Source organism: Glycine soja, chromosome 4 (assembly GCF_004193775.1).
Source record: "Glycine soja cultivar W05 chromosome 4, ASM419377v2, whole genome shotgun sequence".
NCBI classification, from domain to species: domain Eukaryota; kingdom Viridiplantae; phylum Streptophyta; class Magnoliopsida; order Fabales; family Fabaceae; genus Glycine; species Glycine soja.
The window spans coordinates 16,225,566-16,238,218 of NC_041005.1; the positions used below are offsets into that span (position 1 = coordinate 16,225,566).

The following is a 12,653-nucleotide window of genomic DNA, read 5'->3' on the forward strand; positions in this document are numbered from 1 at the left end:
AACTTGTAGATGGAAGCTAGTGCCATAAGTACTTTAATAGAAGTGATCCTTGCTACGGGCATATGTATCAAACTAGTCAATGCCTTCTTTTTGTGTAAACCATTTAGCCACTAATCTTGCCTGAAACTTATCAATAGTTTCATCTACTTTCATTTTCCTTTTGAAAATCAATTTACATCCGATTGGTTTGGAACCTGGTCAAAGGTCTATTAATTTCCAAGTTTTATTCTCTATTATGGAATCTATTTCTTTTTGTATAGCTTCTTTCCATAAAGCAACATCTTAAGACTTTATTGCCTCTTCAAATGTTTATGGATCAATTTCAATATTATAGCAAATTGGTCCATAACTATCTATGGACTCATTTGTTCCTTCAACAAGAAACTAGAAAAAGTAGGGTGCATAAGTTTTCTCTTTCTTAGGCCTCTTACTTCTTCTAGGTTCTAACTTTTCCAATGCATATATATTAGACACATTATTTTACGAATCATGTACACTAGAATGAACATTATCATTGGGCCTTGGAATTGAGTTAAACCTTTCTTCTTGAAAATTGCTTCTCTAGACTCAATTACTGTATTCACAGCATGAGTCATTGGATTCTATAATCATGAATCTATAAGCTTTGCTATTTTCAGCATAGCCTAGAAATACACATTTAATTCCTCTTTCACCCAATTTCTTTCTTTTCGGTCCATAAACCTTTGCTATTGCTCTACAACCTCAAACTTTCAAGTAGTTGAGATTAGGCTTTCTATTTTCCCAAAGTTCACATAGGGTTATCTTGTTCCTTTTGTTTGGAACACTATTTAATATGTGACATGTTGTCAACATTGCTTTTCCCCAATATCCTTTTGCTATACCAAAATTGGATAACATGGCATTTATCATTTCTTCTAATACCCTATTTTTTTCAGCTATAGTATTTTGTTGTGAAGGATAAGGTGCAGTTGTTTGATGAATTATACCAATAGACGTAAAGAAACTAGGGTTACAAAATTCTCCTTCTCTAACACTCATAAGGCATTCGGTAAAATTTTCATGTTACTTGTGACTTAAATATCTTACATTTATCTAAAACTTCATCTTTTGAATGCATTAAATATACACAACAATATCTAGTACAATCATCTATGAAAGTCACAAAGTATCATTTACCGCCTATATTCCAACCATCCAAATCACAAACATTTGAATGAATTAAATCCAATATTTTAGAACTTCTTTCAACTCTTTTAAAAGGGAGTCTAGTAATCTTAGTTAGCATATAAGTTGTACATTCATTTAAAATTCTATTTATTTTAGGCATTAAAGATGAATTCATCATATCTTTTATTTTCCTAAAATTAACATGTCCCAAACCAATGTGCCATAAATCACAAGATTCAACAATATAAGCAAAAGTAGACTTATTATTATTAATCACATTCAGTTTGAATATACTCTCACAAAGGCATTCTTTCCCTATAATCACTCACCCTTTGGAGAGGATAAACTTATCTCCCTCAAGCACAGACTTAGACTGATCATACTTATTAAGTAATGGTACAAAAACTAAATTCTTTCTAACATCATCTACATAGTATACATTGGGGAGAGTTAATATTTTTTTTCCGAAGTGCATTCTTTAGTGTCCCTTTGCCTTTGACTTAGACAGTTGATGCATTTCCCATATACATAATAAGGTTGTCTTTTGTTGATCTAGATTCCTTTTCTTTGTCTTCCTTCTTCTAGACCCTACATTTATTTTTAAAGTGTCTTGGTTTTGCCACAATGGTAATAACTTCCTTTCTTTTTTCTTTGTTTGTTACCATTTCTACTCTTGTTTTCATGAGATTTACCAAAATCTCGCCTCCTTTTCTTCAAGGACTTATTTGATATGTCCCTTTCTCCATTACATCCACTTTTTCTTGAATAGAAAGTTCCTTAGTATTGTCTTCTTTATGATACTCTTCTTCTAAACAAAGGTGATTGCCCAATTGTTCAAGAGAAATATATTCTTTACAATGTTTTAGACTTATTTCAAAGTCTTTCAATGAAAGAGGAAGTTTGTTAGTGGTTAAGGAGACAATGATGATTTCATCCATATGCATATTGTGTTGTTTGTAGTTATTCAAAATATGTTCAAATTCATGCATTTGTTCCATGGCATGCCTACTATCAACCATCTTATATTTATTAAAACGACTAAAAAGAAATTTCTTACTTGTTGCACCCTTCATCATGTATCTTGCTTCAAGTTTTTCCCAAAGTTCCTTAGCAGATCCAAAATTCTGATACATATCAAACAATGTGTCGCTCATCCCATTCAAAATGTGTCCCATCCAAATGTAATCATCATTATCATATTTGTTTTTTCTCACAGGTTTTAGCCATGGTCTTTTCTTCCCTATCTGGTGGCCTTGGAATGTTCAAGGCATACACTACCTTGAAAGTAGTAAGAAAGAAATGTATTTTCTTTTGCCAACAAAGTTCCCTTCATTGAATTTCTCAAGTTGGACAAATTAGAAGTCATCTCTTTCAAAGTTGCAGCCATTGTTATTAGAATGAAATTGAACCAAAAGATTGTTGGTGCAATTGGTGGTGATTGTTCTGCAACAAAGACGAGAGAAGGCACAAAAATCTAAAGTGTGTGTAAACACTAACCTTTAGGTTTGATTCGCCCCTACCAATTTCTATAGAAATTGGAAGCAATAAGGTGTCTTGGTGAATCCCCTTTAGAATACAATGGAGTCTCTTGATGTGGTTTGCACACCCATAACCAACAAGCATATCATCAATGGTAGTGTACAAAACAATAGTCTCTTGATATGGTGAAGAGTCACAACCTTTCATTTTGAAATCTCTCACACTAACAAGAGTTAGAAGGGTATATAGGATGAAATAAGGGGGAAAGTAAAAACTTTAGGGGTACTTAAGAATTGTATCATTATTGGGTTGACAGAGTAAGATTTTCTTGAAACATGTGTAATGCTTCATGCATTCTTCAATAAGAATAGTCTTTATAGATTCCTTTTTCTTTCAATCTCTGAACCAATTATACTTCTACATAATATATACTTAAATTCTTGGAAGGTTTTAAATGTGTGTGTATATATTAAGATATACAAATTGAATTTGGCATGTATTCACAAATAAGCATCTTTTCATTTTTCTCAATGCAACATGCCAGGAGTCTCACAAAGTTTCAGTGCTGCAATTTTGCGATCAATAATCTTCATTCTTGAATTCCCTCACACCTAGAACTAATGTTTTTGAGAACCGTTAGAGACACCACTATCGCTGTCGGAATACACGCGTGAGTTCACTTAGAGGCAAGGGAAAAGTTATTCACAGTTGGAGAGTAGTGAGAACATGTGTAGGGATCTTTAGAGGATCAATTAGGATGGGTTTATGGGTGTTTATGAAATTTTGATACTATCTTTACAATTATAATTGCAAATTACATATGTTTGACGGTCCAATTGATGTCCCGATGTGAAATTGCTATGAAATTGATGTGTTCTTATGTTGAGTGTGAACCCTAGAAATTAGGTTTTTTTTTAATTAGCCTGAATTGATGAAACTGAATGATTAGTATGATGTCTTTACTAGTTAATTTGAGTTATGAGTTTATATTTGAATCTAGCATATTGTGATAAAGAATAAATGGTCAAAAGAAAAAATCCCTCTGTGTTTGTGTTGCATATTGTGGTAGATTGAAAAAGGTATTATAATGTTATATTAAAATAAACTTTATAATCAAACCGAAATCAAAAACAAATTTTTGTCTTGTACCACTACACTTTTGATATTTGACACCACACACATGAATTTCACTCTATTGAAGAACGTGAATTATACTCTAAATAATCTTCTCTTTAGTTGCTTATTTTATACAAATTATTGTCTTTGTCTTGTATCTTTCCACGATGGTGATCAACATGTTATATATACATTGTAATAATAAAAGTAATAAAATAATAAATTAAAGAAAGTTGTAAAGTTAATGCTTAGTAGTAATTTCTTTTGATAAAATTATAATTTAATTGTTTTAGAAACTCTTTTTAATTGAAAACAATATAGTTCGATTTAATATGTATGTGTGTGTGTGTGTGTGTGTGTGTGTGTGTGTGTTTTGTGTCATGCAAATATTACTACTGTGTGATGTGTAAATGATTCTTGAGGCGTGATAAATTGTTATAATGAGATTATGAAATTGTGATTGAGATTGTGCGTAAGTGATAAATTGAGTATGTGTTGAATTATAAGATACATGTGTATTGAGATATTATATGCATTGAGTTGTAAGCTATGAACTGTACAATCACATAACTGTAAGATCCTTTGAGGATGATGAGTTAATGTGCAATGAGTTTAATGATGGGCTCCACTGTGGGAACCTAACGAGTCTACTCACTTTGAGACGCAACGAGTTAAAATGATTTTGAAAACAATTGAGTAATTGTGTGTATTGCATAGTTCACAGGTAAAGTCTATATTTGTGTCATGTATATATTAATATTGTGTGATGTGTATATGATTCATGAGGTGTGATAACATGTTGCTTTGGGATTATAACATTGTGATTAAGATTGGGTGTATGTGATAAATTGAGTATGTGTTGAATTGTAAGATACATGTGTATTGAGATATTGTATGCATTGAGTTAAGCTATGAACTGTATAATCACACAACTGTAAGACCCATTAAGGACAACGAGTATTGTGATGGGATCCACAGTGAGAATCCGACGAGTTTAATTACTTTAAGGCGCGATGAGTTAAAATTATTTTGAGAATAATTGAGGAGTCGTGTGTTTTGTATAGTTCATAGATAGAGTATGGGTGTTAAAATGTTTTCTGGGTTGGACTTGAATCAGGAGGGAGAGCGGACTCTTTGGAGTCTAGGCCTTGGGGATAAATACACCCGGTTTGAGTGCTCCTTTATGCATGTGTCGATCCCATAAGTTTGGAACATTCTTGCAAAAGAACGCGACCCTAATTGGTCTCCCTATGATTTTACCTAGTGAGAGTGACTTGACTTACCAGTGTGTGGTCTATCTTTTCATGTACTCCTAGACGTCTGACAAGGTTTTTCACTGACACGATACCACATTGCATATAGGATTGAGTCTTAGTGTATCTGTTGCATAACGCTTGTGTAATGATCATTGTGACTTGTTATATGATGGTATGTAATGAGTTGTGTAAGTGTGAGATGTGGTAATGTATTTGAAATGTGTTGCCTTGAATATGTGATTAAGCGTGAAGGCATGGAATGTGATTTGTGATTAAATTCTACGACTATTACATGATGAGTGTTGAAATGATGTGAATTGTGCCAAATTTGATCCTTGTTATACCTATATTGTTGTTATAATTATATTATTGTTATATTTATATCATACCTGTAAGCTTTTGTGTATCTCTATTCGTGGAGGAATATGATGACTTACTCCCCGTGTATTGTTTGTGTTTGGATCCTGTGATGATCTCGAACCTTGTGTTCATGGAAGTAGATGGTTGGGTGGATTGTTTTAAGGAACCTTGTACTGGGGACGCCGAGACACAATGCTCTGATAGGATGTGATGTTGGGGCATGAATTTTTGTTTTAATTACATGATGTTCCAAACATGTTATTTTACTTATTAACTTGAGTTCTTTTGTAAACTTGAACGACCCTGTTGTGAAACAGAAATATTTTTGATAAGTTTTATTTGGTAATAGTGAACCGAATGTGAACATTTTACCCACGTTGATTTACTTGCGATTTTTTTGAATAGAATTGATTTTAATTAGATTCCACATTTTATATGCTTTTTTTTTCATTTGGCTGCATGTTGGGGTAGAGGGTGTCACAGATGGCTTCCTTATAACTCCAACCCTTATGCCCCTCTCCCCAAACAACAAACTGGCTAGAGTTTTGGACACAAGAGTGAGAAAGGGTGTTGTTTACATTACTATGGCAAAGCTAGAGTCCATAAACCATGTTGATTTGATCATGAACTGAAGTTATTCCCAAAATCATCTATGTCAACAAAATCAGATGAGAGTAGAGAGATCAAATTGTTGAGGTTAATTTGGTATACGGTAGAGAGAGTTACAGAAGATTGGTCCAAACAAGAATATCTATAATCAAGTGGATGTGTATTGCTACTGTTCTAACCAGCAATAATGCAAAAAAAGGCATATCAATTTGATGATAAATAACCATTGATAGATTCTTCTGCTGCTATTCTGCTACCACCAAGGTCCAATGCGTGTGATCAACATTATGAATATGAGGCTAGTGCCTTAGAGGCCTAGATTTCACAATAATATATGATCAATTTATCAAACGTTTGATATTGCTTACCATGGAGGTGGCCATGCATTTCTATCATAACAGAGTTATAACTTATATATTGACTAATTCCTTGGATAAAAATAAAGGTTAAAGTACTTAGTTGGTTCCTGAATAATGCTAAGTTATTCTTAAGATTGATATATTTAATAATCAAATCACATAAGTTTTATTGAAGTCGTGGCTAACCAAATCCTAATAGTAGAGATTGCTTTTTTTTTTTTAAGCAAAAAAGGATCAGCCAAGGTGGAACCAATAGGGGTTGACATATGTTGGCACCCTAGTACTTGCTGCACCAAGGCCACCCAAAAAATATTATTAATAAAAAAGAAGGGTCACAATTACACTTGGGAGGACCAAACCATACCCAAGGAGACCCAAAACTAAGAGAACCTATTGTTAGGAAGCCCTTTTCTGTACCTAATCAGCTCCTAAGAACAAAATGGGTGTAGAATCCCACCAAGTGTAACCCGTATTTTGTGAACCAAAAGAAGCAAGCTTGTCAGCACAAGCATTATCTTCATGATAGAGATTAGTAACAAAAAATTTACACTATAATGAATGTAAAGTGAGAATTATGTTACAAATTATAGGTTAGATTGATTACGCCATTTTTAATTGACTTAATTCATATAAATCATGCAACATGTACATCACGAGGCAATGATCAATGAGAGGTGTTGTTACATCAGTAAAAAAACTGGTCTGAAGTAGGTGGCCAGGGTCCATGTTGCCTCCCCTTGGACCCATCGTTGCTTGTAGATTATAACAAATCATATCCATTCTCACAGGATAAGTTTACTAGTAAACTTTCCGAGAACACTCCTTTTTTCTATAGGCAATAGGAATGTCATTAAAAGAAGGAAAACTGAACTGTAGCATAAGAAATGCCACTATCCAGTATAGAAAAGTCTGATACAATGATAATACCTAACTAACCCCAAAAGAAAAACTAAGACCTCCAACTAAAGGACCAATACATCAATACATGGATAAACCTTGCAATGACACTTTGAAAAAACTGATGCTTTAAAAAGCCTTACCATAAGAAAGAATCAAAGATTTCTCCATGTTATAAAAATCGACAGTAACAGAGTTTCAGCTTGCCAAGAGAAAAAATAGAACCAGCTACCTGCTACCTCCAGAACGTGTTGCAACACCTGATCGAAGATCAAAGCTTGTGAGAACACTTGCTCGAAGATCAATGAATAAACCAAGTAGCACAAGGAATTTCTTTCCCACAACCTCAAGCTGATTTTAAGCAAGCTCTACATGCTTTCACTTTCTCTTGAATATAAAAAGTATTATAATTCCAAGAGAAATAAAATGACAACCACTACTAGGATGATTTCCAGCAATGAATGTAGAATGTTTCCTACCATTACCGGAACCAAATGGTTTATCCTTTTTAGGATTAAAGGTTATACTATAGTCTGCTGAAGAAGAATTATGGCTGTTGTAGGCATTCAGACAAACACTCTTGAATCTTTGAGCATAGAGACTTGGCTTGCACGTGTCCAGATTCAAGTCCCCAATGCAACAAAGAAAATGCGCTTGGGAACCAAACACATCACAAGCGTTCATGCTGCCACTAATGTCCTTTTTCCTTCACTGCCAATTCTGGTGGACACAACATGTTCAGTTCCTTCAGGCACCCAGTACTGCTATAGCCACTTCCAAGAATGCCAACGGGAACTATGCACATTGAATCCACTCTCCAAGTTGACCTCATGAAAATCACATCCGCCCATGTTGTTGCTTACATTGATCATCACCGTCATGGCCACCTGTGGCGATTTGTCTTTTTTGCTGCATTCCATATTGCCAGAGCCACAATCACCAGTAACACATGAGAAACTTCCAATGGCTGAGTTGATGGAACAACGAGTGCAGCCCCAGGTTTTGCCTTCCCATGTGGCTAGTGTGGAGACAGTGTGAGATTCTCCTGTTCTAAACTTGAAGTCACTGGTTGAGAGTGTGGCATTTCCATTGCTCACTAAAGCTGGCCAAACCGTGTAGTTGCACTAGTTTTCCACAATGAGTTTCGCTGAAGTATGCTCTGAAGGCTTAACATGAGAAGGAAGATTAAACAAAGTTGAACCATTTTCAAATGTGTAGATATCCTTAGCAAAGTCCGCTGGCCTTGGAAAATTCCTTCTGAAGGAGTTTTCCTTTGCTACATACCATAGACACTTATTTAAGTTACAATATTTAAGTTGTACTAGTATTGCATAGCTGTAAATTTTGTTTTTTGGCAAAACAGAAAGATATATTAAAGGAAGGGAAAAAAGTGAACACAAGAAAACATGGGGGGACCAAACCAAAACCCATGAGAATAAGAGCAAGCTGAACTATAATTAGGAGGATCTAAGCTATTGCTATAGGAGGAGCAGGGAAAAGGTGGAGGTCCCTGAGAAATAACAAACAAAAGAACTTGTGTCCTGACATAAAAAACTGTCCTTGATCGCTAAAAGATGGCGCAAGAAAGTTGCACAACAGTTAGTAAACGGGAGCTTTTGGACTGAGCTTTAACATGTTTTGCTTTTTGTTATTTGTTGTCACAGCTGGTTCACCATCCTCAATTTAATATTTAATAACTTGGACAATAGTGTTCTGATCTCGTAAAAGATGATTGGGGCAAATTGGTGGAATTACTCCTTTATGCCTTAGCAGATAAATCATGAAAACATTCATATTTAGTAATTCCAGACTTTACATGCTAGGTAATTAGGACAATTGTCTTTAGCCTTAAGCAAGTTACATCAGAATCAAAGGAAGAAGTCAAAGATTTGAAATTATGCCTTCACCAAAAGCCAATTCAGTCTGCACTCTTTGTTAAATAATTATGATATGTAACATCGTTTTTCGTAAAATAAATAAAAAAGTTTTATTTAAAAATTAATATAGTTTTTAGAAATTAAATAAATGAAAAAAAGAGTTTTTATTAATTAAAATAAAGGTTTCATAGTATTAGAAAATAAATAGAATAAAATGATGTTTTAGAAAATAAATGTATGTTTTAATTGGTTAGTTATTTAACGAAAGACTAAAATATAATTTTTTTTATAAAATAAAGAAAAATTGAGTAAATAATAGACTTAGAGTACCCTAGCTATAAATAGAGACATATTAGGTAAGTTTTTACATTTATAATATGTTTTTATGTTTCCACTCACTCTTTCCCTCCCAAATTCGTTCTCCATTTTTCCTCTCCCAAAACCCTCTCTTTTTTCACATACACTCAAACATGTTCTAGTAAAACTACAGTCTCAGACTCCTTAACTGTTAGATCGTCCTGAAATTCAGACATCACCTTAGGAACTCATTTGTGCACATTCTCACTGTTAGGATTTGCGAAATAATGTCTCTAGAGAGATATATTCCCTTCACACAGAGACAGTCACTACTATAAAAATTACATTCTACATCGGTTTACGACCGTCGTCGTAGCCGGTGTCGTAAAAAGGGGTAGGATATTTTACATCGGTTTTGTGTTAACCGTCTTAGAATGGGTAGACTATTCTACATCGGTTCTATGATAACCGTCTTAGAATGGATGTATTTCTAGGATGGTCCCCGGGGATAACCGCCTTATAATGGTACGCGTTCTACATCGGTTATAATAGAACCGATGTAGAATGGTACTCATTCTAAGACGGTCTTTCACAGGTGACCGTCTTAGAATGGATACCATTATACGACGGTCTTTCCTGAATCGATGTAGAATGCAATTTTTTTTTGTAATTGTGTCTCTCTTGTTCTTCTTTCATTCTTCTAAATTCCATAAGAAATAATAATATTAGGCACTTGGCAGCAAAATCATGAAAATATAGAGAACTAAAAAAGAAAAACATATTTAAATCATTGTCATGCACAAAGATATCATAAATGAACTGAAAGTTAAGATATTCAAGCTCAGAAGATCCTTTAGAAAGCTATAAGCGAAGCAACCATTTTTTCCCTATCATGAAACAAAATATTTCTTAGATGACACTAAGTCAAGGAGCTCAATACTAGATTTGTAAATCTTATGCTGCATATTTTTTCAAACATAAGAAACTTACAAAATATAAATGGAAAGGTTAAATGCAAATTAGTCGTATTTTTTTTCCTACTCAAAGAAACTCAACTAACAGAAACCACCACTTACATTTGCTTCTGCAGCAGGATTCACATTCCCCAAGGCAAAGAATGCACCACCAAGTATAACTATTCTCTTCACTTTGCTTGCAAACGTAGAATCTCCATTGATTGCCTAATAATGGAAGTGACACTGTCAAATCAACAAACGTAGAGAACTATACTTTGAAGTTATAAAGGGCGGGACCATAGAATACAATACAACAATGTACAACTTATCAAAGCCATATTTGTTAGTGGGGCAGGTGCTAGCACATATACTTCACTGGGATATTCAGAGACTTTCTCAACCAAAAACTCACTAGCACTCTTCTCAATTTTCTCACCTTTTGGTGAGGGTAGGAATGTGTTCCCTAGTCCATCTTTACCATGAACAAAATCAGCAACACAAGGCATTCCACCCTTTTGCAGAAAATAAATCATAATTAATACCAGAAAAAAATAGAGAAATCGGATCATGCCGAGTTCAAAGGGATATAGCAGAAAATAAAGCCCGCATTCAATTAAAACATAATTTGACCAAATCAACATTAACGAAGCTCAAATTTACACATTAAAATAGTTACCTTCAACGGCTCAGGGCTTCCCTGTGCAACTGGAATATTTTCATGGCCTGCGATCTCACACTATCCTTTTTGCATATTAAAAACACAATCAAGATCACATTTCCACTAACACAAAAGGCATGGAAAATTTTAGTCTATTTAGATAAACTTCTCCATAAGCACTCACGGGAAAATAAAATAAAATGAACTGTAAACTAAAATCAACTAAAGTATTTTTTGGCTTCCACCAAAAACGGGATTATTGTTGACACTATTAGCAGAACTCTCTAACATATTTCTTAGATGAGATAGTTCCTTCATAAGATTATGGTCAACCTCTTCTGCATCTAACAATTGATTGTTAGAAAACTCAAATGCTTTTTCTGCATGAAACTGAAAAGAAACACAGTTCAAACATGCGCAAACCCCCCTGCATCCTCTTGGATTTCTTTTTAAAATTCCTTTTTTGAAACCAACAACAGGAACTCTAAGTTGTTCTACAACTTGCAGTTGAGACAAGCTCTGATAACATTTCTTTTTAAAATAAGATTATGGTTCAATATAATAAATTATTATAAAAATTAATAAACTTATCAATATAATAATTACATAATAATATAAAATTGTTTTATATTATTTACATATAGTATTATGTTCTCTTATAATTAACATTAAAATTTTGTATCATTATTTTATTGACTAAAAATAAGAGTTAAAAATTTGCATTTTTCCCCAACCTCAAACAATTTTCTTCTCTATGAAAGAAACAATTATTCTTTTCAACAATAATTGGATTGATTAAGGGATTGCTCTAGACATTAGATCATGACCAACATATCGAAATTTTATGCATTTTCATTGAATCAAAATGTTCCTTTTTTTTCTTTTTATTTCAAATATGAGATTTCCACATTCTATGACAATCTATTTCCCCAACAAGTTATTTGAAATAATCTTAAATTAAAATTCTTTTTAGAAAATTATTAAGATCCTAAACTAGTAAATAATAGACAATCTACGTCAAATAAGTTATCTTTTGAAGGGCACTTACCTGCACTTTTTGCATGCACGTGCCCACTTCCATCATAAAGTAACATTATATATCTTGAACATTGGGCTACAGGTCAGAAGATCCATTTCGCTCGGTCCCTGGCATCTACTTGTAAACAACTATACTTGTCCATGAAGACAATCAATATTCATTCACCCTTAAAGAATCAACAAAATTAAATTCACACACAAACCCTATCTACACTTTAACCAATTTTTTTTAAACTACCAAATAAGGATAAATATACTAAAAATATAAAGTCAGCAGAACACCAAAAACAAGGCCAGTATATCCACGGAATGTATAGTAATAAAATGTTCAGATTCAATACACACATGAATAATCAAGATAATATATTAAGAGTTATTGATACACAAAATAGCAGAGTCAAATCTTTGACTAGTCCTAACCTAACATTAAAATGCCAACATCAACACCTATGTCGTTCATTCAGTCCTTAACTGCCAAGCTCTAATGTTATTTTTATCATCTTATGAGCAATATTCTTGAGATAATTTGAAAACAAAACTCATCATTTGCTTATGTCCGAACAATTTTTTCATTATGTTTCATAGTGGCAGAGGAAATATAC

General features: G+C 33.5%; 1 protein-coding gene across 3 annotated transcripts in view; it reads right to left on the bottom strand.

The window, feature by feature from the left end:
• The window catches only part of LOC114409439, a 39,478-nt gene that overhangs the window by 4,810 nt on the left and 22,015 nt on the right, over window positions 1-12,653 (bottom strand). For 2 of the 3 annotated variants that reach the window (XM_028372903.1, XM_028372902.1), the window contains exons 2-5: window positions 12,062-12,180; window positions 11,032-11,091; window positions 10,792-10,867; window positions 10,476-10,580 (exon numbers count right to left, since the gene is read on the bottom strand). In XM_028372903.1, the coding sequence (XP_028228704.1) occupies window positions 10,476-10,580; window positions 10,792-10,867; window positions 11,032-11,091; window positions 12,062-12,097 (277 nt within the window). In that variant the 5' untranslated portion in view covers window positions 12,098-12,180. Of the gene's footprint in view, window positions 1-10,475; window positions 10,581-10,791; window positions 10,868-11,031; window positions 11,097-12,061; window positions 12,181-12,653 lie in introns of all 3 variants that reach the window. The other variant, XR_003666093.1, reaches the window with a different exon arrangement.